Here is a 25,056-nt window from a genome sequence, read left to right as displayed (position 1 = left end):
GTAGGAAACAGGAAGCGTCAATGACACAAAAGTTTGGCCTGGGGTCATCTTTGCTTTATCACATTTCGAATTAGGAAACGAGTTCCGCATTCACAGATTCAAACCTGTTTCTTGTTGAAGTTTTTCATCGCGTTTTCAAAGCCTTCCTCGAGCCGTTTGAATGCTATTCCCACCTCTGTTGTCCACCAGATTTGAGTGGAAGTCAAGATGACCTGCGGTGAAAGGGGAGCTTCATCTGATTAAAGCATCAATGACTCATCGGATTTCACCTTCAATGGACCGAACATTGTGAACATATCAGGTAAAGTCGAAACTGAAGTGCATCTTGTTACCTCCGCCAACGAAGGTGGACGGAGGTCGTTTAACACGTCCGTTTGTCTGTGAGCAGGATGTCTCAAAAAGCTGGACGGTCGGCCGCCAAAACACTGACCCTTCCACCCCACCACTCCACTCTGGTTTAACATCAAAGTGTAAATGCTTCAAACCCTGTTTTTGGCTTGTGAAACCTCTCAAGTGACTTGTCAGCCACTTTCCACAAGCTCCAAGAGCATCGCTTCAAAATGCCAATTTGGCAACTCCTTTCTGTGTTTGGATTGATCTCTATCCAATTAGTCAATTCGTTCTCACGACAAACCACTGAGGGGCACCGCATGGAACAACCGCAACAATATCTTCAGCATATCGAAATGGACGCAAGTACTCGATGACGAGCGTCACGGCAGGAAAAAAAACAGTTCATACCTGCGCAGGGTAATCGAAGATCCACCGGTCCCGAGGTTTCTCTTCGTAAGCAATGACCGCCTCAGACATTTCGTGACGGACTGTGGCACGCATTCGGTCCAGCAGCCGATTTAACCAGAACTCGACCTACGTGTGCAATGATGCACCAGGGAATCATCGGTCAGACGTGGGCAGAATAATCCTCACAATAAATGATTTCCAACTGAATAAAGATCTGCAGGGTGTTTCAAAAAGATTGATACAACTTTCATTCCCTGGCATTTATTTGTTTTTTAACTGATACCGTTTTCCTTTTCATGGTTTTCGTGGTGTTATCATGGTATTTGTTCCCTGGGATTTCTACCTCCATAGCTCAACTATGCCATTGACGGTGAAGCAGAAGACAAAAGTGGTGGCTCTGTGGAATGACACTAAATCATATGTAGACACCCGCCAGAGGTTCTGCTGCGAAGACGACCTCAGAACACGCGATAGACCCCCAAATTGTGCCATTCAACGTATTGTGAAACATCTTGAGCACAAGGGTACAGTGGCAGGCCAGCATCAGGAACCAAGAGCCAAGCCAACATCGACTCCGTGAGGGATTCTGCAGTGGACAGTCCCAAGAAGTCCCAACGCCGACGCTCCCGGGAGCTCGGCATCAAACCAAAATCAGTCTGGCGTATCCTCACTGAGGAACTGAAGCTTTCTCCACACATCATCTCTATTATTTGAGGCATAAACTGAGTCAAGATGACATGAGGAGACTTGATATGTGCAATTATCTCAGTGACAGGATGGAGCGGTCCACAAACGGGATCAACCTGATCTGGTCCAGTGATGAAGCCCATTTCCACTTGAACGGTGCCATCAACAACCACAACAACATTTTCTGGGGGGCAGAACCACCTGAGGAGATTACTGAGAGGTACCTGAAAGGGCCTAAGGTCACATGCTTCAGTGCCTTCAATGCCGGATGGGGAACGCTCGGGGCTTCACTGGTTTGAGAATGACAACAGCAGGACGGTGACGATCAACGGTGAGCGCTGGCAGGCCATGCTACAGAGGTTTCAAAATGATCCAGCCCAAAAGGTCACCCCAAACCAGCTCAGCATGACCTGGTTTATGCAGGATGGTGCACCCCAGTATACAGCTGGTGAGATCATCACTTTCCTCTTCAGAAAACCGCCTCGTTGCCCTGGGTACCACTCATGACTGGGCACCCCATAGCCTGGACTTCTGGACTACTGGTTATCGGGGGCTGCCAAGGGCTCTGTGGATCTGAAGCAGGAGGTGTCAGACTACCTCCAGGCAGTGCTACATGAGACCTCCAAGAAAGTTGGACAGAACTTTGGAGTCAGGATCAATGTCTGTCTGAACCACGGAGGGGCACACAATGAGAACGTCAATTGCAAGGATTTTGTGTCAATACCAATTTCAGACCTTGGGCTCTCACAAACTCGAGCAGTGACTCAGTGCAATGGCAATCAGTGAAAGAAAATACCATGTCAGAAGCGTTCAAGAAAATGTTTGGTTCACATTCCTGAGGTTTCTATTTCTTTGTAAATAAACATTTAAAGTTGCATCGCTCTTTTTGAAACACCCTGTACATTGTCAGTGGTGGTCATTTCAAAGCAGTAACTACTTAACAAGGCAAAGGCTGAAAATATTTAAACCAGTCAGCCTTTCGCGCATTATCAGCAAAGTGATGGTATTCATAACGATAACCCGCTAGTTCCTCTGGTGATGAAACACTCGTTTTCAGGTCAACCAAGGCAAGTTACGCCAAAAGGCCCGGTCACACCTTGACGTTTTAGCCAGCGATGGCAACGTGTTAAAATTTATGTAAAACGCTGGCTTACGTTGAACTTTTGATGTTTTTTTTTAAATATTCGGACGTATTCATAGCGACTTGGTCTTAAGGCCCGGTCACACCTTGACGTTTTAGCCAACGTATGCCGATTTTTGAATTTTTTTTCTAAAACGCTGGCACACGTTGAATACGTTATGGGTAAGTTTTGATAACATTGAGAGCACGCTGGCATACGTCGTAGTACGTTGCCATACGTCCTTGTACGTTGGCTTTAAACGTTGTACTTTTCGGTTGTCCTCAAATTTTTTCATGCTTGAAATTTCACGACGTATGCCGGCGTATGACTCACACGTTCTGCTACGCTGGTCACAAGTTGTAGGCACGGTCTGCGATCGTTGACAGACGTCAACACATGCTACTTGTAAGTTAATCATAAGTTGAGACACGCCGAGGTAATGTTTAGCGTACCCGAAACTTATTTCTAACCTATGATTAACGTGTTGTTGGCACGTTACGCGATCGTTGCCACACGTCGACAGACGTTACTTTTAAGTTACTCATAGGCTGAAAGACGTCGGTATAATGGATCGTCCTTGCGTCAGCGTCCACGGCCACGGCCAGGACACTTATTTGCAGCATTCTTCAAACTTTTTTTTGGCATGACGAGGATGTTCACACTTCGATGTCTAGCTTGGCTATGATTCCAATTGTCCATCGGCAGCGTCTATTTAAAATAGTCGAGTTTGAGCGTTTTAACACGTTCAGAAGAAACGCTTCAAATTTCAAAACCCCAGCGTCAAAAAAAAACAACAAAAAAAAAACAAAACAAAGGCGAGTGACAGCAATTTAAATCGTTCATTGTAAACAATGAAACTAGCTGAGGGGTACCGTTTTAAAGTCGTTGAGTGTAAAAAAATTCAAATTGTTGAGCGCAAGCGTCTACTTTCAATAGTGGAGATGGAGCCATTTAAATCATTGAGTGGCAGTCTATGAACCTACCCGTGGACACGCGGACGCAACGACGATCCATCATAACCCACACCCTCCCCCTCACACCCACCTACTACTGCCAACATGAACAAACTACTACTAATACTAATACTGATACTGATACTAATACTGATACTGATACTGTTACTGCTGACATGGACATCGACTCAAAAAGGACTCGAAAACACTGTTGGGTTCCCTTTTTATGAGCAGCATTTTTATATACCAATTCCCAAAACCGCTGGGAACACGTCTTTATATGGCAGTTGTAAGCTCGAAACACATTCATTTTTTTTTTTTGTCGACCAGAAGACGTCATTGGAATACGTCTACATACGTCGATGTGTGTTGGGACTACGTAAAGAATTGGTTCAAAGCACGTCAAACATAAGTTAGAAATAAGTTTCGCGTAAAAAAGACATTACCGTGACGTGTTTCGACTTATGAGTAGCTTATAAGTAGCGTTTGTGGACGTGTGTAAGCGTCCACATATCGTGTGTAAAACTTATCCTCATCGCATGCGAACGTGTGTCATACGCCGAGTACGTCGTAAAATTTTGAACATGTTCAAAATTTCTTGACGTACTCTACTTACTACGACTTATGATAGCGTATTTAGCGTTCTACTCGCGCATACCAAACTTACCCATACCGTATTCGACGTGCACCAACGTTTTAGACACACTTTTTGTTACGTCGGCATACGCTGGCAAGATCGCCAAGGTGTGACCGCGATTTTGACCCTTCCATTTCTACGGCAGTTATGATTTGAATCGTTGTGCGTCAGCCTTTTAATAGGCTACGTCACGACATCGTCAGCGATGCGTGCAACGCGCTATGCCTGAGTTAGACTATCGTTGGGCATCGGTTGTGTAGGCCGACAACAGGTTCAGCATTCGTTGGTATAAGTTATCTATAACACAACGAAACGTTCTGTGTAGTTACCAATGCGTTATACATAAGACCAAGTCGCTATGAATACGTCCGAATCTTTAAAAAAATCATCAAAAGTTCAACGTAAGCCAGCGTTTTACATACATTTTAACACGTTGCCATCGCTGGCTAAAACGTCAAGGTGTGACCGGGCCTTTATGTATAACGCATTGGTAACTACACAGAACGTTTCGTTGTGTTATAGATAACTTATACCAACGAATGCTGAACCTGTTGTCGGCCTACACAACCGATGCCCAACGATAGTCCAACTCAGGCATAGCGCGTTGCACGCATCGCCGACGATGTCGTGGCGTAGCCTATTAAAAGGCTGATGCACAACGATTCAAATCATAACTGCCGTAGAAATGGAAGGGTCAAAATCGCGGTCACACCTTGGCGATCTTGCCAGCGTATGCCGACGTAACAAAAAGTGTATCTAAAACGTTGGGGCACGTCGAATACGGTATGGGTAAGTTTGGTATGCGCGAGTAGAACGCTAAATACGCTATCATAAGTCGTAGTAAGTAGTGTACGTCAAGAAATTTTGAACATGTTCAAAATTTTACGACGTACTCGGCGTATGACACACGTTCGCATGCGATGAGGATAAGTTTTACACACGATATGTGGACGCTTACACACGTCCACAAAGGCTACTTATAAGCTACTCATAAGTCGAAACACGTCGCGGTAATGTCTTTTTTACACGAAACTTATTTCTAACTTATGTTTGACGTGCTTTGAACCAATTCTTTACGTAGCCCCAACACACATCGACGTATGTAGACGTATTCCAATGACGTCTTCCGGTCGACAAAAAAAATAAATGAACGTGTTTCTAGGTTACAACTGCCATATAAAGACGTGTTCCCAGCGGTTTTGGGAATTGGTATATAAAAATGGTGTTCATAAAAGGGGAACCCAACAGTGTTTTCGAGTCCTTTTTGAGTCGATGTCCATGTCAGCAATAACAGTATCAGTATCAGTATAACTATTAGTATTAGTATTAGTTTGTTCATGTTGGCAGTAGTAGGTGGGTGTGAGGGGGAGGGTGTGGGTTATGATGGATCGTCCTTGCGTCCGCATGTCCACGGGTAGGTTCATAGGCTGCCACTTAACGATTTAAATGGCTGCATCTCCACTATTGAAAGTAGACGCTTGCGCTCAACAATTGGATTTTTTTTTACACTCAACGACTTTTAAACGGTACCACTCTGATATTTTCATTGTTTACAATGAACGATTTAAATTGCTGTCACTCGCCTTTGTTTTTTTTTTTTTGTTTTTTTTTTTTTGACGCTGGGGTTTGGAAATTTGAAACGTTTCTTCTGAACGTGTAAAAACGCTCAAACTCGACTATTTTAAATAGACGCTGCCGATGGACAATTGGAATCATAGCCAAGCTAGACATCGAAGTGTGAACATCCTCGTCATGCCGAAGAAAAGTTTGAAGAATGCTGCAAATAAGTGTCCTGGCCGTGGCGTGGACGCTGACGCAAGGACGATCCATTATACCGACGTCTTTCAGCCTATGAGTAACTTAAAAGTAACGTCTGTCGACGTGTGGCAACGATCGCGTAACGTGCCAACAACACGTTAATCATAGGTAGGAAATAAGTTTCGGGTACTCTAAACATTACCTCGGCGTGTCTCAACTTATGATTAACTTACATGTAGCATGTGTTGACGTCTGTCAACGATCGCAGACCATGCCTACAACTTGTGGCCAGCGTAGCGGAACGTGTGAGTCATACGCCGGCATACGTCGTGAAATTTCAAGCATGAAAAAATTTGAGCACAACCGAAAAGTACAACGTTTAAAGCCAACGTACAAGGACGTATGGCAACGTACTACGACGTATGCCAGCGTGCTCTCAATGTTATCAAAACTTACCCATAACGTATTCAACGTGTGCCAGCGTTTTAGAAAAAAAATTCAAAAATCGGCATACGTTGGCTAAAACGTCAAGGTGTGACCGGGCCTAAAGCAAGATGGGCAGATTGAGTTCAGTTCTCAGATCCGAATCGCTCTCCTTACCCGAGGTCCACAAACCACAGGTAGTCACGAATGATGACCGATTGCTCGTGCGCACCTCATCCTCGCCTTGCATTCGTTTGGGGCGAGTACTTTATTAATACAGAGTCAAGGCTCGTGGAAGAGCTAGTGCACTGAACGAATCACGATGTAGCAGGACAAAAAGAACAGAAGAGGGTGTGAGAAAGAGAGAGAGGGAGGGGAGGGGGACACCAACAGCAGACTTGCAGTACAAGATAGAGGGAAACTTGAACAAACGGGTGTGAGGAGGATTGGGGATCAGGAAAGGATGCATGGGGTGGACAAGATGGATCCAAAAGGAAACTTTCAGGAGGGGAAAAAGCTGGAAATTTGGAGGGTGAGGTGGGTTAACGAGGGTAGAAACGATCAAGGTTTTCCATTGGGGATGATAAGAGGCGGTGGTGAACAGCTGTCTGGAAGACTTTGAGGGAAGAATGAGATTGAAGAAAAACAGAGCATGTGGAAGTTGATTCCATAGGCGGGAAAAAAAAAACAGAGGAACGAATGAGTGGAGCTGAGCAGTGATCCTGGATCCACAATCAACCCCCAGAAGCGGGTTGATGGTGGACCGTGTGAGTCATGCAGAAACCCGAGGGGGCCGGCTTATTGACACGTGTTTCCGGCTTATTGGTTTTCATCACCAGGGAGCAAATGCAGATCTGCTTTCCTCACCTGTGTACAGGTGTAAGAGTTTATACTTTTCAAAATTTAAATTGTCCCGGCTGCTTTTCCAGATCTGCTTGCGTGAACCACGGACAGGAAGTTGTGTGGCGGACACGTCACAGTGAGATGCAGGATTCATGGAATATGACAGCTGGTCTGGCACAAGCTTCCTGGTAGCCCCAACAGTGACGTTGTTGTTATTGTTGATTAGCCGCGATTCGGCCTGTGGCACGGAAATGGCTGATCAATCTCCTGGAGCGATCCAGATCCCTCACATCGAAGAGGCTCCCTTCGTGGAGCCAGGACAGCACAGTGTTCCATAAAGTGTTTTTTATTGACTCAGCCTATTCCCCTCCAATTTTGCTCTTCCAGCACAATAGATCATTGTATTTTTAGTTGTAGGTCTACAAGAGTTGTTGTTGGGGATGGATTTTTGAAATGTGCACCCATTGGTCGGAAAGCTGCCGGACCCCACCCACATTTGTCGCTTGACTCCACCCAGTGTGACACCAGACAAACTAACATGGCCGCCATCTTGGTTTTCTGGTGGGCCGAACGCACATGATCTGTCCACATCTGTTGCTTATACATTGCCAGGTTTGTTGCGTCAGATTTCCATTGGCTTTCCTCGGGTCGAGAGTTACTCATGACGAGAAAGCCCCAGAAGAAAATCATGAGCAATCGATTCGGTGACACAGGTCGTGACGAGAGAGGGGGCGTTCTCCATTTAAGCTTTGCCTTGCCCCATTGGAACACCGGCACCAAATCAATCGGAACGTGTCACGCAACAATGAACACCCTGATGAAAAGCCGGCCACAAAATCAATCAAAAGTGTTGACGATTCGATAAATTTACAAAATATCCCAGGAAATTCAAACAACCTGCCCATCGCAGTCACAGGCTTGGTCGAACTTCACGAACTCCTTCTCCTTGCTGTACATACCGACTGCGATCTTCGTCGCTTGATTGTTTGAGTCTTTTTGGAACTCCAGTGCACACATGTTGTCAAAAAGTTTGGCCAGGTGGTTGCTCACCTGGTGCAGCACAAACATGTGACACATCGGATCAACAATAATTATTGCACAGACTCGAGCAGGGTTTGAAAGAGGGAATGTGCGTGCGATGAACAGCATGAAATGACAAACGGCAGTCAGAGTTACCTGGACAGGGTCATTGCCATTGGAGAGGATGTTGAGCAAATCGGCCGAAGAAACGAAGTAGAAACGAGGAAAAGCGAGACGTTTCGTTTCCAGGTAATCGGCCAATGCTTTTTCACACAACGACAGGCTGGACGTGAACAACAGAAAACATATGGTGAGGAACGGACAAATGGAAGGACGGGGGGACGTGATGAGGAAGAAACGCGACAATTTCATGACCGAGCTTCTAAGTTGCAGGTATTGATCCGTAATCTGTGAATCTGTGTAATCAGGAACAGCATTGATGGAGAAATGAAAGTCCTACAAACACCACTGGCAACCGCACACTCAAGTATTTTTTGGTACTCACTGAATGAGTATATTGTTGCGGATTCGCGCCCGCCGGCGTGCGAGCGGCCACGTAACTCGAATCGCGGCACGTCGCCCACCGGACGGACAATTCCGTCGTGACCCTCTCGGACTAAGGCCAAAAAAAAAAATGTTGCATTGGCGTAACGGGTCACTGAAAAATAGGGTAGGTCGGTCGGGATCTTTTTTTATTTTATTTTATTTTTTTTCCTAATAAATCCCTCCCAAAATCTCCCCCGGCTCGAGTACCACCCTTTTTGTCGGCGGGTTCTGTCCGAAACACTTCCGGGTTTTTGCGATCGCGATCGCAATCAACAAGATACTTGAAAACGACAGCAAAACAACAAAAATAGCAATAAAATAGGGTTGGCAAAATTTTTCGATAGCAAAAAAACAAAAAAAAAAAACGTAGGGTCGGCGGAATTTTTAGGGTCGGGCGGGTTACGCCAATGCAACATTTTTTTTTTTTTGGCCTAACGCCGGGAACTAGTCATGGGTGGGCCTTTCGGCCTCACCACGATCGTGCCAATCAGCCCCCCGCGTGGGATAGGGTTGTTCGCCAAATTCGACCTACCTAAGTACCCACACGGAGGGTAGACCGGGCGATCGCACCTCGCCGCAGGTCGACTTCGGACACGGGCCACTTTAAGCGACCCGTTCCATACTATCGGGATAACCGAGCGGTGTTATCGTCAACCTCGACGGTTCCGATTAGTTAATGGGCGTATTTAGCCCACGACCAACCCTTTACGTGAAGTAAGATGGAGATTCAATTAAATCAATCCGGAACTTTTGCGAAGCCACGCCCACTTCCGACGACAAAATCAAAAGAAGTAAGATGGAGATTCAATTAAAGAAAAGACGAAGCGAAACGGGAAAAACAGTTCAACATAAGGCACATTTATTCCGCGGCAAACGGAAAGCACACATATATAATTACAACAATTATGCACCAAAAGCAAATGTAAAAGAAACACAACAATTATGCACCAAAAGCAAATGCAACAAAAGAAACACAATGCAGATCTACTACCGACTACGCGAGCACACGGCAACACTTACACAGTTTTACTTTCCAGACGGCGCCGACAACACATATACTCAAAATCAAAAGAAAAAGGGGCCACCCTCAACTACAAGTACTCTTTACTGTTTCACAATGCACGACTCTTCTGCTATTTTAACAGACTGCTCTTATTTCGAGCTCTCCTTCATTCCTTGCCTAAAAAATCCAACTATTACAGCGCTTCTTCTCTCCATGCTCTGAATTCGCCTTCATTGCACCCATCAAGAATTGTGTTAAATCGCATCTCTGACCTAAAACTTTTAAAAACCACAGTTTGCCATGGATGCTCGCTTTCCATCAACCATTCTTTTTTTCCAAATTCAGTGCCAACTCACCCCCTCACCCCTCACTCTCACTCTCAAAGCAACCATCCCACTCTTCTCCCTCCAAGCCTCCCTCTCACCTCTCTCAAAAATACCCCCCCTCACCTTTCTCCCACCTTTCATCCCCTTCACTCTTCCTTCTCAAAGTTGCCCCCCCTCTCATCCACCAACCTGCCTCCCTCCACTGCCCTCTTACCTCCATCTCTTCACTCCACCTCCTCAAATCCTCAACTGCCTTCTTCCTTGTCTCTTGTCCCCCTCTCCCCCAGCACCACAGAGCCTTTTCTCCTCCTCATTCGGCCCCCTCCCCTCGCTATTCTGCAATACCCCACACTCCTTCAGCAACCCTCCTTACCTGCCCCCTCGTCCCTTGTCTTACCCTCCCCTCCCCTCCACCTCCTGCACCCAAAGCCTCCTCCCCTTCCTCTTCATTAAAAGTGTGGACCTCAAATATCCGGGGCCTTCGCTCAAACCTTTCAGATCTTACCATACAGGTTGCCACTGACAAACCAGACATTATCTGCCTAACAGAAACTTTCCTCTCCCAAGACGTGTCTGACTCCCAAGTATCTCTCCCTGGCTACTCCCTCTTACGGTATGACAGACCTGAGCCTCGTCCTGGTGGAGGTGTTGCTCTTTTCATCAAAGACTCTATTCCTCACTCTCCATGCACTGCTCTCACTCCCCCACACCCCCAGGAATACCTCTGGCTTCGGCTTCCCCTCCACTCCCACCTCATGTTTATATGTGTACTGTACCGTCCACCGAACAGTGATGACTCCATCTACATCTCACTATCCGAAAACATGGACCATCTTCTATCTTCTCATCCAAACTCTCTCTTCCTCTTATGTGGTGACTTCAATTGTCATCACGCCAGTTGGCTAGGTGTGGGTACCTCTCTCACCTGCCATGCAACCTCAGCAAAAGCTTTCTGCGACTCATTGGGACTGACTCAATCGGTCAACTTCCCGACCCGGATCTCAACCAATGGTACTCCATCTCTTCTGGATCTGATTTTGACAAATTTCCCTGACAATATCTGCTGCTCTTCCTTCGCTCCAATTGGTTCTTCTGACCACGTCCTTGTTAAAGTGGACATCTCTCTGGCTGTTATCAGAGAACCACCTCACCGCCGTCGAGTCTGGAATTTCACTCAAGCCGACTGGCAGGGTCTCCGAGCAGCCATCAAACTTACAGACTGGTCTCCTATCACTACTTTCTCAAACATCAACTCATCCTGGGAATTCTTTCAAAGAAACTTGCTCTCCCTCATGCACAGATTTATCCCCTCTCGTGTTCAGTTGTCTTACCCTTCCTCCCGCCCTTGGTTTACTGAAGCTTGTGGCGAGGCAGTTGTCCTGAAACAACTTGCCTTTGCCTCATGGAAAGCAAACCCAACTGAGGGCAATCTCAGTTCTTTCCACAAAGCTCGGAACAAGTGTGTATCTACCCTCAGGAGAGCCAGAAAACAACATCTTTCTCATCTCAAGTCTGAACTCTCAAACCTCTCTCCCTCCTCAAAATCCTGGTGGCGTTTAATCAAATCTGTTTCTGGTGTATGTTCCCCCTCCATCCCCTCCCTTACCTCAAATGGCCGCACTGCTGATTCCACACGTGATAAAGCTGAATGTCTAAACTCGGTGTTTGCAGCTAAATCTTGTGTCCTAAACCCATCACTATCTCTACCCACTTTACCCAGTCGCACCCAACTGTCCCTGGACTCTGTATCCTTTTCTCCTGACAAGGTGGAGAGCTTGCTTTCAAACCTCGAGTCAGATTCTGCAACCAGTCCAGACGGCATCAGCCCACGTGTCCTCAAAGCCTGCTCTTCTGCTCTTGCTCACCCTCTCTCTGTTCTATTCACCCTCTCATTTGCCCAAGCTCATCTGCCATCTGCTTGGAAATCTGCTAACATCACTGCCCTGCATAAAAAAGGTGCAAAAACAGATCCCTATAACTACAGACCAATCAGCCTTCTCCCAATCATCAGCAAGGTGATGGAATCCATCATCGCCTCAGATATGAAATCCTTCCTCTTCTCCAATGGCTTGATTTCCAATCATCAATTTGGTTTCAGACCAGGTCACTCTACCCTGGATATGCTGCTTCTGCTCTCCCATCAATGGATGGAGGTCCTCAATGCCAGACAGGAAATCCGAGCCGTATCCCTGGACATATCACGTGCTTTTGACACAGTCTGGCACCCTGCCCTACTCACCAAACTCTCTTCCCATGGTATTCAAGGCCATCTCCACTCATGGCTCGCAGACTTCCTCTCCTGTCGCAGTCAACGTGTGGCCCTAAATGGAGTTCTTTCATCCCCTCTTCCTGTGCAGGCTGGAGTTCCTCAAGGTAGCGTTCTGGGCCCTGTTCTTTTTCTGGTTTTCATCAATGATCTCTCGGACTCTATGGAAAATCCTCTATTTCTCTTTGCCGACGACTCCACCCTCTGCCGTACCATCTGTCATCCCTCAGACCGGCAAGCAGCAGCTTCTTCACTCACTGCAGATCTGGATAAAATCACAAACTGGTCCAACACGTGGAACATGTCTTTCAATCCAGACAAATCTCACACTCTCACTATGTCTCTTCGAAAGGACCGTTTACAAAACCCCCCATCCACTTTCTCAACAATCCTCTGGAAGAAGTCTTTTCTTTCAAGCTTCTAGGTCTCACTATCTGCCATGACCTTTCCTGGGAAAGTCACATTTCCAACCTCGCCTCAAAACCAGTCGCCGACTGGGAATCCTCCGTCGTGCTAAGTCCTTCCTCGGCCCTCTTGAGCTCCTGACCACTTACAAAGCTTTTGTCCGTAGCCTGATGGAGTACTGCTCTCCCCTCTGGGCTGGTGCTCCTGCCTCCCACCTTTCTCGGCTTCACGCTGTCGAAACCAGGGCATTTAAGATCATCGGCATCTCCCGCAATGAAGCTGAGTCTTTGGGCCTCTCACTCAATCACCGCAGGTTGGTCGGTGGTCTTTCTGTCTTCTACCGACTCCTCTAAAGCCTTGCCCCCCCTGCTCTCTCTGCGATTTGTCCCCACCACATTTCCACAGGGCGCTCAAGGTCCGCCAACAACCCCCTTCTGGTACAACTACCAAAATCACGAATCACTGCTCATCTTCACTCTTTCATTCCTCTTTTTTCCCGCCTTTGGAATAAACTTCCTCACTCTATTCTTTCCCATTCTTCCCTCCAGGCTTTCAAAACAGCTGTTCACCACCACCTCTTATCTTCCCCCATCCAAATCCTCGACCTTTTCTACCCCCGATAATCCACCCAAGCCCACTTCCTTCAATTCTCCTAATTTCTTTCCTGAAAGTCCCTGAAATGTCCATCTTCTCTTCGCCATGTTTCCCGTCCCATCCCCATCCCTCTCCCTTCCACAGTTCACCTAATGTGTCTGTTCCCCACTGTTTTGTCCCTTCCACTCCCGCCCCTCTTGTCTCATGCCTCCTTGCTGTGAGTTGTGTGTTAGCTCTCATACGAGCCTCGACCAAGGTATACAAAAAAAAAAAAAAAAAAAAAAAAAAAAGGGGGCAGACGGGCCTGGGGCCGAGACCGCGTCGAGCCTACCCGTCTGGTGATGAGCCGCAAAATGGCGGCGGCGCCCCGACTCCGCGCTCCTCCGCGGGCCTCGCTGGCACTGCCTGGAATGGGGTGGGAACGGGCCCCCCCCTTTTCGCACTATCTCAGCGCGGGGGGGAAACAGGGGAGGGGGGTTGTTGATGCTCTGGGGAGAGAGGATAGCTGGCTTGCTTGGGTCCCGTGACGAGCGACTACACTGCGCCCTCGACCGCGTTCCCGGCTTCTCTCTGCAGCTCCCCGACAGACCGCCTCTCCTCCAGACCCGTCTTGACTGCTGCTGCCACACATCGCCGCCGCCGCCACGACTCGCCCGAGCCCGAAACAGAAAAACCTCCACTCGAGCCCGAAACAGAAACTCTTCTCTCAACTCGAGCCCGAAACAGAAACTCTTCACTAACTCGAGCCCGAAACAGAAACTCTTCACTCACTCGAGCCCGAAACAGAAACTCTTCACTCACTCAATTCGCCCCGCGCTCAGCGCTTTATAATGCGACAGGAGAAACCATATGCAGATTTTCGGATCAGGATCGGCTCGGGGGCGGAGCCACGCTCGCCCATTGGACGGAGGAAAAGTGGGCGTGAATCATTCCTGATCCTCGAATTTGCATATATCGATTCTACTCCGACGCGCCTGGAGGCGGGGCCAAATCGCCCCGCGCTCGCTGATAGGACGGAACAGAAGTGGGCGTGAATTATTCCTGATCCGACTTCCCCGGAAAGGCCGCTTTTTGCACCCGCTGCTTGGCGCGCGCACTGTACGATTCCAGGATCGGTGCCCACAAGCGGTGCGGGAATGGCGGCGGAAAGAGGAGAGGTGAAGGAGGTGGAGGGTTTATTGTGGTGGTCCCTGGCCACGGTGACGCTTGGAATGGCGGTGATGCGATGATTGCGAGAGCGAGTTGTGACGGTAAAGGTCGTGGCTGTTGGCGTTGTTGTTGTTGTGAAGCGGCTTTGCGGTTGGTGGTTGTTGTGTGATGGCGGTTGAGACGTGGTTGGCTCAAAATAAAGATAGAACAGAAAAACGGCTATCTTAAAGGGTCGCAGCCCGAATGAATGACATTTATTCCCTCTAAACAACGGGTTTGGGCTAACTACACATGTACTTACAGAGATACCTCACCTACGGGACCTGAATGGTGGTTTGCGAATTTCCTCAACCACAACAATATTAAGGTGGATGACAGGTTAGTCGAGAGGTACACGTACACCATCCCCGTGTTTCACGTGCAGGGTGATTCAACAATGTGTATGCCTGTGCCTCCGATGGATGAGACACTGGACGTCCCGTCTGATGGCATCAGTTAGTGGACGTCAACGACCCGTGGTGTTGTACCTCTGACGTCACCATGAACAAATTATAAACTCCTGCCCAAACCTACAGATGGGCATTGTATCAGCAGCACAGCTTCCATCTCCATTTCTGTCTGCGCTGTCGCTGATGATTTGACGAACGAGCGATGAAACTGATCCGATGGCTGAGGGGGTGTGTGGCATGGGGTTTCTCATGCAGGCACGCCTTGTGAATTTTTTTGCAGCTGTAGAGGAACTTCGGTGGGGTTTGAAAGAGCAAAGGGCTTACCTTGTGTAGCTCTTCATGGCTGCTTTATGCAGCTTTCTTCGGTGAGAAGAGCATGGGAGGAATACAGTATATTTGACAACTCCCACACTCCTTGAGCTGAAAAAGCTGCATAAAGCAACGCAAGAAGACCTACACAAGGTAAGCGTGATGCTGTTTCGAACACTTCCCAGAGTTCCTTCACAGCTATAACGATATTCACACAGAGTACACACATGAAAATCCCAATGCCACACACCCCCTCAGCTACCGGACCGGTTTCATCACTGATTGGCGAATCATCATCGACAGCGCAGACAGCAATGCATTCCAATGAGGCTCCCAGCACGTACCACGTTAAACGTCAAAAGCAGTCAATATATAAATAAAGAAAGACCCACCCACATCTCTCACCTGTGAATCGAGGGAATGGCTCTCACATAATGAGCTAAACCTAAAAATCAACACACACACACACACACACACACACACACACACACACACACACACACACACACACACACACACACACACACACACACACACACACACACACACACACACACACACACACACACACACACACACACACACACACACACACACACTGTATATGAACATGATTCCTCTGTTCCCTCTCTCGACAAATGCCACAACGACACCCTCATGATGACGTCATAACCACAGTCCCAGAACGGCCTCGCACAGTACAAATATGCCATAGTCAAATGTTGTCACCAAGCAGATGAAAAGCAAAGCTACCGCCTCGTTTCACCTTTATTTGGGTTCGTCAGGGAAACATATCGCTGTTCCATCCACTTGATGACTTTGCAGCCTTCCGGCTTTTATGTGGATTTTCTGTGCCAAGATACCTGATTGGAGTGACGACGCTTCCTGCATTGTAACCAGAGCCAAGAAACTACTTCAGCAGATTTGATGAAAACAAAGGTGGAATAAAGAAAAGAAAATCGAATCGTTGAACTGAAATCAGATCAGCTGAGAGCATAAGGTGATAGGATGCAATTCACCTACTTACCTTTTCTGCAGCCGCTCCAAGTCCTCAAAAAGGCCCTTTTATTGGTTGCTTCCAACACGTTGGGAGTTTTCACAGGAATCGCCATCATAGCCTGTGAATACATAATTTTCTCCAGTTATAGCAAAGCATGAAGAGGTTTATAGGGGCTTAGTGCAGACAAAATTAATACCGCCAATGAGTTCTGAAAGTACATCCCAATCAAACATACGAGTGTCTGCATCGTAGAGAGAAAACCTGGAAAACATGGCATCGAATAGGGAGGGGAAGAGAGAAAGAGGGGGGAGGAGATATATATATATATATATATATATATATATATATATATATATATATATATATATATATATATATATATATATATATATATATATATATATATACATATATATACTGAAATTAATTTCTTTGGGTTCAAGCAAAATAAATGATAAATTACATATTCTCAGGGGATTGCTGGGTTGAAAGGGCCTTTGTTCCATTGTTGAAGTTGAAAAGGTGATGTGAAACATTTCCTCTGAAGGTAAGTCACATTAATTTCATCGGTAGGAAGAAAGATCGGTTTTTCACGCTTCGTTTGGGACCATGCCGCAACATTCTCAATTTTCTGGCGAGGACCTTTGTGAGATTTCACTGCACCTTATGGACAAGCTGTCCATATTCAGTGTTTGGTGCCTCTGTCGTCGGAAGTGGGCGTGGCTTCGCAAAAGTTCCGGATTGATGAACAAAGGACTTTCTAAATGACGTTTGAATGATGATGAGGTTTTCACGCACGCGCAGTGCGTGCGTTTTCACTGACTACGTTCTGCTCGCGAGGGAACTTTTAACCTGCCGTGAAATCTGTCATTTAAATCGTCTTTTAAACATCGTTTTCATCGTTCAAACGAAAGTGGCAATTTCAAAATCGTTCAAGACAATTGTTGTGTTCCTGGATGCAAATCGAACTCACGGAAATATCAGAAATATCAGTGGATGCGAGGTGACGAGTTCCTACAATTTCCTGTTAATACAAGCGAGCATTGGCAGACATACACACACACACACACACACACACACACACACACACACACACACACACACACACACACACACACACACACACACACACACACACACACACACACACACACACACACACACACACACACACACACACACACACACACACACACACCTTGTATAATTTCTCGTGGTGCCAGAACCGAACAGCCAATATTTTGACAACACCAACTCCCCCAAAACCCCCAACATCCATTCATGGTAAAAATCATTTCAAACTTTCCCGACACATTCACGAGCCCCAGGTGTGAGCTGCCCATTCGGTATAAGCACCCAAACCAGATAGTGTGTCTCTCTCAAACTCCTTCGTGATACAGAAGCACATCCCAGCTTCGTCTTGGGTACCTTTCGCAGTCGTTTCGGCTTCTTCTCAAAGCTTTTTGAGCTATTGCAGGTGACTGTCCTTGTCGGGCACGCACGACAGCAGTTCACACGGCCCGGAGATCCCTATTTTCAGGGGGTCTGAGGATGCACATCGAGCATTCTGGGACGGATTACGTCATTTCGAAAGTCCCTTATTGGATCCACCCAACCATCCCAATGTTGCCACACATATTCCAACACCCTTATCAGTTTTAAGGACCACAGAATCAGAATTTTTATAATTTTTTTTTGATATTGTGACGTCCACGGGACTTGAACAGTCCCGCCAAGGTAGAATGAGCCGAAACGATGGAGGCGATTTATTTGTTTATAACCCAAACATGGCGGTTCTAATCGCTCTACCGCAAACGGGACGAGGAAGGTGGCACGAGTCACTTTTCACTGAGTTGATGATGTTTATTCGTTTTTATTTTCACCAGAAATAACAAGACTCGGCAAGAAGAGGGATCCGGGGCGATTCGACGGGATGGTGTGGGATCGGGCGTGGGGAAAAACACAGACAATTCCAATGAATATACAGTTCTCAATCCCTCTAAGGCGCCAAGCAGACACAAACACACACACACACACAAAACGTAGCTATTTCTGGTGGTCAGGCTGGACCGTGGTGTGGACGCAACTGTCCCTGGATCGGCGTCGGACGAGCCGGCCTTGCTCTCGTCAGGGGGGGGGGGGGGCAGGAGAAACCGCGGTGCTGTCGACCTCCTGGTCCTGGCCCAAGTCCGCCCACAGCCGCCAGGGAACCAGCTCCCGCGCCAAGCCGCGAGCAGGAGAGGGAGGCAGGTCCGCCCGCCGCCCGACCCCGTACTCCGAGTCAGCAGAACCCCAGAGCCAACCGAGGTGAGGTACAGAACCTTTTTATCCTTCGTCCTCGTCACTCCCAATCGAGCTGTTTATTGGCCCACCGCCATCGCCTTCCGCCAATCGTGATCACGGGGCGGAGCCATCCGTTGCACTTCCTGTGACGTCACGGCCAGTCTTCAGAGAATACCAAAAGGGGTTTACGCAGACACACTTACCCTATCCCGTGTCCCTATCTAATTACGTGACATTTATCATTTCCCCCTTGAAGAAATGAACATTTACTAGACAACTTATCACCACTGAATTACTACTTATTACATCGAGATCCTGGTAAACTCGAACAGCATGGCATACCTAATTAAACATCCTAATTACCCTTTGAATGCATACCCCCCCCTCAAACGTAACACTGCCCCCTCCTCTGGTACCGCAGCTCCTGCAAGGTATATCACAGGCGCTACCGTACCAGCCTTAACACTTACTGACTCACACCTAATTAACCTAACAAAATAAAGTAGGAGGGGCAATGGGCAGCGAGTCGCAGCTAACTTACCTATCCTGCTTAATGTACTACCCCCTTATGGCCTTATCCTCGCCTAAACAATCATTCGTTTTTTTATTTTTTTTATTTTATCACATGAGAGCACTGAGCGAAGTTGCACTCCATCCTCCGGATCATCGCTCTTGCCCAGCACTCTTCCAGTGATCTGGGGAGGGGAAACAAAAGGTTCCACAAAAACACAACACTTATACTTTACATTCCTACTCTAAGCCTTAACGACACTATTCACAGGATATTTACACTTGACCGCCTCCCCCAGTGGATGCTAATAGACCCAGCGTTACCTGGGGAGCCAATTTTCAAACTTGCTTGCCCCAAAATTATGCGGACACCATGCCCTTGCTGCACATGTCAAGTTGTGCGGGATCGGGTGGGACTCACACATCTTCACAACACTCACACCATGGTCATCATCACATTTCTAGGTCATGGTCCTCATTTTAATCATGCAGGCTGAATCCCATCATGGCCGTGGGGTGGGTTACCACAAGATGATGGGGGCATCTCAGGTGCAACCATGCCCACAGGTAAGCTTCAGTCCAACCCGGACGTTTCTCTGCCCCGCTCCCTTTGATTCCCTCCCCCCTGGTAGCCATCAGCTCTAATCCCGTACAACACTCTGGAAGGGGTCTCACTGGCTCCTCTGGCCTTCCTGGGTCGCCAAGGTCCTACCCGCCTTGGTCGCCCAACCAGACCCTCTCCCAGTTGCCTCCAGACACTGTCACCATTAGCCACCAGGTGGTGAATCTCCTTGAAGGGGGTCGCAATTCACGCTCACCGTGAGCTTCAGCAATCCCTGTGGACAAGCACATCATCCCCACCCACAAAACCCACATGACTCCCCCACCCCATCGGCCTTACATGTGACACCTGCATTTCTAACACTTCACCGACCATGACCTTCCCTGTTACCACACCATGCCCAATAAAAAAACAATGTGTGCACCATACATTTCACTTCTTCACTTAAAACAACTCACACAGCACTTCTCACCCAATCCACGCACCAGCCATTGGACAGCCACTCGTGCCCGCTTTGTTTCCAACTACCCACTGTCCCCATTGTCACTCTAAAACCCAGCAGAACTTACAAACCCATGCCAATTTTCCCACAATTCATTTTTTTTCCACTAAAGGAGGCACTTCGCCACAATCTCACCAGCCGTGCATGGCCCTATATGCTCAGCCCGATCTAGTCTCCCGGACCCCCGACAATGATCTCCGGACTCGACCTATGAAAGGGCATCTCGGATAGACCTAGCGGTTCAGCAGGAGGATTCACCCTCTCCGAGTCTAAAAGTTTATTGGAGGGTCCCTCCATCGCCGGGTACTGGCAATATCGTTGCATGTGTCCTGTTCGCCCGCACCGGAAACAACTCCCCATAAAAGGCCCCCGTGGGTATCGGTGTAATGTCTCTTCCGGTTCCGGACCCCCTTGGCCATAATCGAATTGCTCTATTGGTTGGGCTGGACCCCGCCGCTTTGGCACACCAACTACCGAATTACCCCTTATCAAACTCGACAGTTTCTGGCAAATTTCCTGAAACATTTGGGTAATGCCAATTTCTCCCAGCCCCCCTCCCTGATCCTGGATCTCCGCCTGTCGGATCGTCACCGATGGCCTCTCTGGAACCCGACCCGGCCGACTCCACGAGGCCAGCCTGGCCGCGCACTCGGCCGCTCGGTGAACGATGGGTGGATCCTGTAACTCCACCAGCGCTAGGACCTCAGGGTCAGGAAGAGCAGCTAAAATTTCTCTAGTGCCAGTCTGTCCCATGCCTCCACTGTAAGGTCCCGATACGCGATCCTGACTGATTGGTAAATGTCCTGTGCCAGCTCCTGCACTGTCTCACCCGGCTTTAATCTGCGGTGCTGGAGCTGGGCCCGCACCAGATCACAGTTTGCCGCGAACCCAAACCGACGGCTCAACGCCTCGCAAATGTGGGAGCTGGTCAACATCCCCTCCGCGATCACGTTTAACACGTCTGCGGCTGGTCCCCGCAACGTTGCCACCAAATTCCCTGTACGTTCCCACTCATTCCACCCGTTTAGTTGGGACATGCACTCAAATTGCGTCAGAAAAGCTTCAACACTCCCTGACCCGTCGAAATTTACCAGGGGGATCACTTTTACGGTGGCCCGCTTCTCAGTTTCTCCCTTGTCCGAATCCAGCCCAGGGATCAAACACCCTTGTGGCTGCGTATCCAATTTCGGAGCCCGCTGTGGCCAAAGATGTTTTGTGGTGAGGGTCTCATAGGTCAATTTTGCCTCCTGTTCCAAACGTTGAATGGACCGATTCACCTCTTCCCGCAGGATCTTCTGGGCCCGCACAACCTCCTCCAAGGCTCCGTCGCGAGTTTGTAGCTGCTCCTCAACCAACCCGGACACTCTACTTACAAAAGACGGCTCTACCAGGCCTTTATCCAAGACTTCATCTTGGCTCATAATTTTATCTTGTTCGTCCAAACGAAACTCCAATCCTTTTACCTCCTCCGCCAAATTCATCCCTTGCTTCCTCAGCTCTCCCCACTCTTCAACTTGCAGCTGCATACGAGCATCCACACAGGCACGATAACGTTCCAGGCTTTCATCCACTTTATCAACCCGAATGTTCGTTGCATCAATTTTATCTACCAATTTTTTCCGTATATTTTCCCCCTCCAATGTAATTTATACCTTTGTTTCCTCCAATCTATCCTCGAATTTACTTTGTATTTCTCACAATTTAACATCCACACACTCCTGCATCTCAGTTTTCATTTTCTCCATCTTTTCCCCCAATTCATCCCTCATTAAATCAATCCGTGCACCCAACTGTACCCCCATTACCCTCAATTGATCTGTCATTTCTGCCCTCTGTGCCGTCATTTCTGCCCTATGTGTCACGAATTGATTTTCCATTTGTGCCGTCATTTCTGCCCTCTGTGTCACGAATTGATTTGCCATTTGTACCGTTATGTCCCCTATTAAACGTTCCAACAGTGTCTGGATCGTCATCGCACCGGTTTCCGGCACTGCCGGCCCCGTTACGGGCAATGAAGCACGGTCCACGCTCGGAATGGGGGAGGTTCCAACCCTACCCCCGTCTCTCCCCTCTTCCCCCGACTCGCTGCCAGACACATGGCCTTCCTCCTCAAACATCTGCACATCCGACATGGTGCAGAAGTCCCGTTTGCCGCCAATTAATTTAAATTTGAAAAATCCCGCCAAAATTTTCCCGCGCTCGCGCTTTTCTGTAATAATTTTATATTCCAATTCGTGGCGAGATTTTAATCCTGGTATATAATTTAGAGGGGTTCGAACATCCAACACCCTGACACCAATGTGACGTCCACGGGACTTGAACAGTCCCGCCAACGTAGAATGAGCCGAAACGATGGAGGTGATTTATTTGTTTATAACCCAAACATGGCGGTTCTAATCGCTCTACCGCAAACGGGACAAGGAAGGTGGCACGAGTCACTTTTCAATGAGTTGATGATGTTTATTCGTTTTTATTTTCACCAGAAATAACAAGACTCGGCAAGAAGAGGGATCCGGGGCGATTCGACGGGATGGTGTGGGATCGGGCGTGGGGAAAAACACAGACAATTCCAATGAATATACAGTTCTCAATCCCTCTAAGGCGCCAAGCAGACAGACACACACACACACACACACACACACACACACACACACACACACACACACACACACACACACACACACACACACACACACACAAAACGTAGCTATTTCTGGTGGCCAGGCTGGACCGTGGTGTGGACGCAACTGTCCCTGGATCGGCGTCGGACGAGCCGGCCTTGCTCTCGTCAGGGGGGGCAGGAGAAACCGCGGTGCTGTCGACCTCCTGGTCCTGGCCCAAGTCCGCCCACAGCCGCCAGGGAACCAGCTCCCGCGCCAAGCCGCGAGCAGGAGAGGGAGGCAGGTCCGCCCGCCGCCCGACCCCGTACTCCGAGTCAGCAGAACACCAGAGCCAACCGAGGTGAGGCACGAGGCTCGGCAAGGCTCCCAGACACGATCAAGAGCACGATCGACTCAGCACAGCAGCCAGGACGCTCTCTGCCGCCACAGCTTCCACACCAAAAAAACACGAGCGTTCTGGTTGTAATCTTCTTCTTCTTCCTTTTCGACCCCGAACAGAACCTTTTTATCCTTCGTCCTCGTCACTCCCAATCGAGCTGTTTATTGGCCCACCGCCATCGCCTTCCGCCAATCGTGATCACGGGGCGGAGCCATCCGTTGCACTTCCTGTGACGTCACGGCCAGTCTTCAGAGAATACCAAAAGGGGTTTACGCAGACACAATTACCCTATCCCGTGTCCCTATCTAATTACGTGACATTTATCATTTCCCCCTTGAATAAATGAACATTTACTAGACAACTTATCACCACTGAATTACTACTTATTACATCGAGATCCTGGTAAACTCGAACAGCATGGCATACCTAATTAAACATCCTACTTACCCTTTGAATGCATACCCCCCCCCCCCTCAAACGTAACAATATGATTACATTGATTTTAAAGTAATAAACAAAGAACTGAACGTGGTTTTATAATTCCAAATATATTTTGAGGTGTCACAGTTAAAAGAGCAAACCCGGTCGGGTACGGCCCAGCTCCAAATTACAAACTCCCATGACGTCATCTCGGGAAAGATTGTCATCAAGCAATGGATAACGGGCGCACAACTCGTTTCGGACGAGTCAGAAAATGATCCGGGTGGCTGGCTTGGGATCTTCGGGTCCTGAGTTCAGGTCCCTGTCTGCCGTTGAACTAACACCGGGTGGGGTTGATTCAGCCTGTCGTACTTGAGTGAGTGAGTACCGGTGTACTGGTAATAGGGGCATTGTATTAGTGGCACAACTGTGCCCTCAACTAATGATTCTACCTGCAGCAACAATTGTTCAATTAAGCACAAAATGAGAACAACCAGAATATTGTTACCGTTGCAAGGGCGAGGAGAAAAGTATTTTGGAAGAAATGGAACAAAAGGCATGTGCACGAGTGTGTTCAACCTGTTTGAGGTCAACGTTCTTGTTTGGTCGTGAAACTTGGGCCGCGAGGACGGCAGGTGAAAGAACAGAGATGAGGATGTTAAGATGGATGTAGATCTTAGAAATGTGTAGATCTTACAAGTGACGATGATGTGTGAACGACAACGTGAGAAGACGACATTTGAAGAAAGAAGATGCGAATTTAAGAACCAAATGGAGATATGCCATCAATCGAGGGCCGTTAAACGAATATCATGACGACGACGATCATGATGATGACGACACTGACAATGGGGGGGACACAGAAGAGGAAATATACCTTGAAATCCTCATCGATTGCATCGAAACGCAGCGAATCCTCTGGGAGCTGTCTTCTGATGTCCTCTGAACCGATGAATATGCTCTCCAGGTGCATCCACGTCCGCTGTACGTCAAACCACACGTCAATGACGGAGTCGGCCGTGAAGAGGTGCTGCTGCCAGATCGAAATCTCCCCGAGGAAATGTGCGTTGTATTTGGAAGTAATCATGTTTTGCAGCTGCACCTGAGAGATGCAAGTTTTGATTTCACATTATTTCATGCAATCCGATGCTTTAAAAGTCAATGACGTGACATCGAGATGGAGAGCAATGCATCGATTCAATCCCAAAACAAGATGTCAGCCAGATATGCATTAAAAAGTGACAATTATTTAAAACGCTAAAGTTTATGATCACTTACAGTAAAGTGGAGGGCCCATTAAAAACTCGAAATCATATGACGTCACGACGTCGACCGATATGCCTTCACCCATATTAAATCTTTGCTTACTCCAAGTTTGACCGAAAACCTCAAGTCCGTTTGACCTCAATATCTGATGTGGACGTGTGTATGTATCTTGGTACATGTACTTCGTTTAGTTCAAATCCCATCACCAATTGTGTCACATTAACAGGAACTTTAATGAGACTGCAATGTAACCAAGTTTGAATGTAAATGTGTATTTATACTT

The 25,056-nt window shown here is 47.8% G+C and overlaps 1 protein-coding gene across 1 annotated transcript in view; it reads right to left on the bottom strand.

Moving 5' to 3' along the window:
* The window catches only part of LOC147012521 (dynein axonemal heavy chain 17-like), a 138,142-nt gene that overhangs the window by 23,245 nt on the left and 89,841 nt on the right, over positions 1–25,056 (bottom strand). Inside the window, 7 exon segments of the mRNA XM_085855736.1 lie at positions 105–212; positions 742–867; positions 8,061–8,213; positions 8,340–8,466; positions 16,258–16,294; positions 16,297–16,348; positions 24,385–24,609. Coding sequence (XP_085711862.1) covers positions 105–212; positions 742–867; positions 8,061–8,213; positions 8,340–8,466; positions 16,258–16,294; positions 16,297–16,348; positions 24,385–24,609 — 828 coding nt within the window.

This window comes from Eptatretus burgeri, chromosome 14, assembly GCF_056783735.1.
Source record: "Eptatretus burgeri isolate ZD-2024b chromosome 14, Ebu_testis_v1, whole genome shotgun sequence".
In the NCBI taxonomy this organism is placed as follows: Eukaryota; Metazoa; Chordata; class Myxini; order Myxiniformes; family Myxinidae; genus Eptatretus; species Eptatretus burgeri.
Note: the sequence above shows the minus strand (reverse complement) of the source record. Positions and strands in the feature narration are given on the sequence as shown.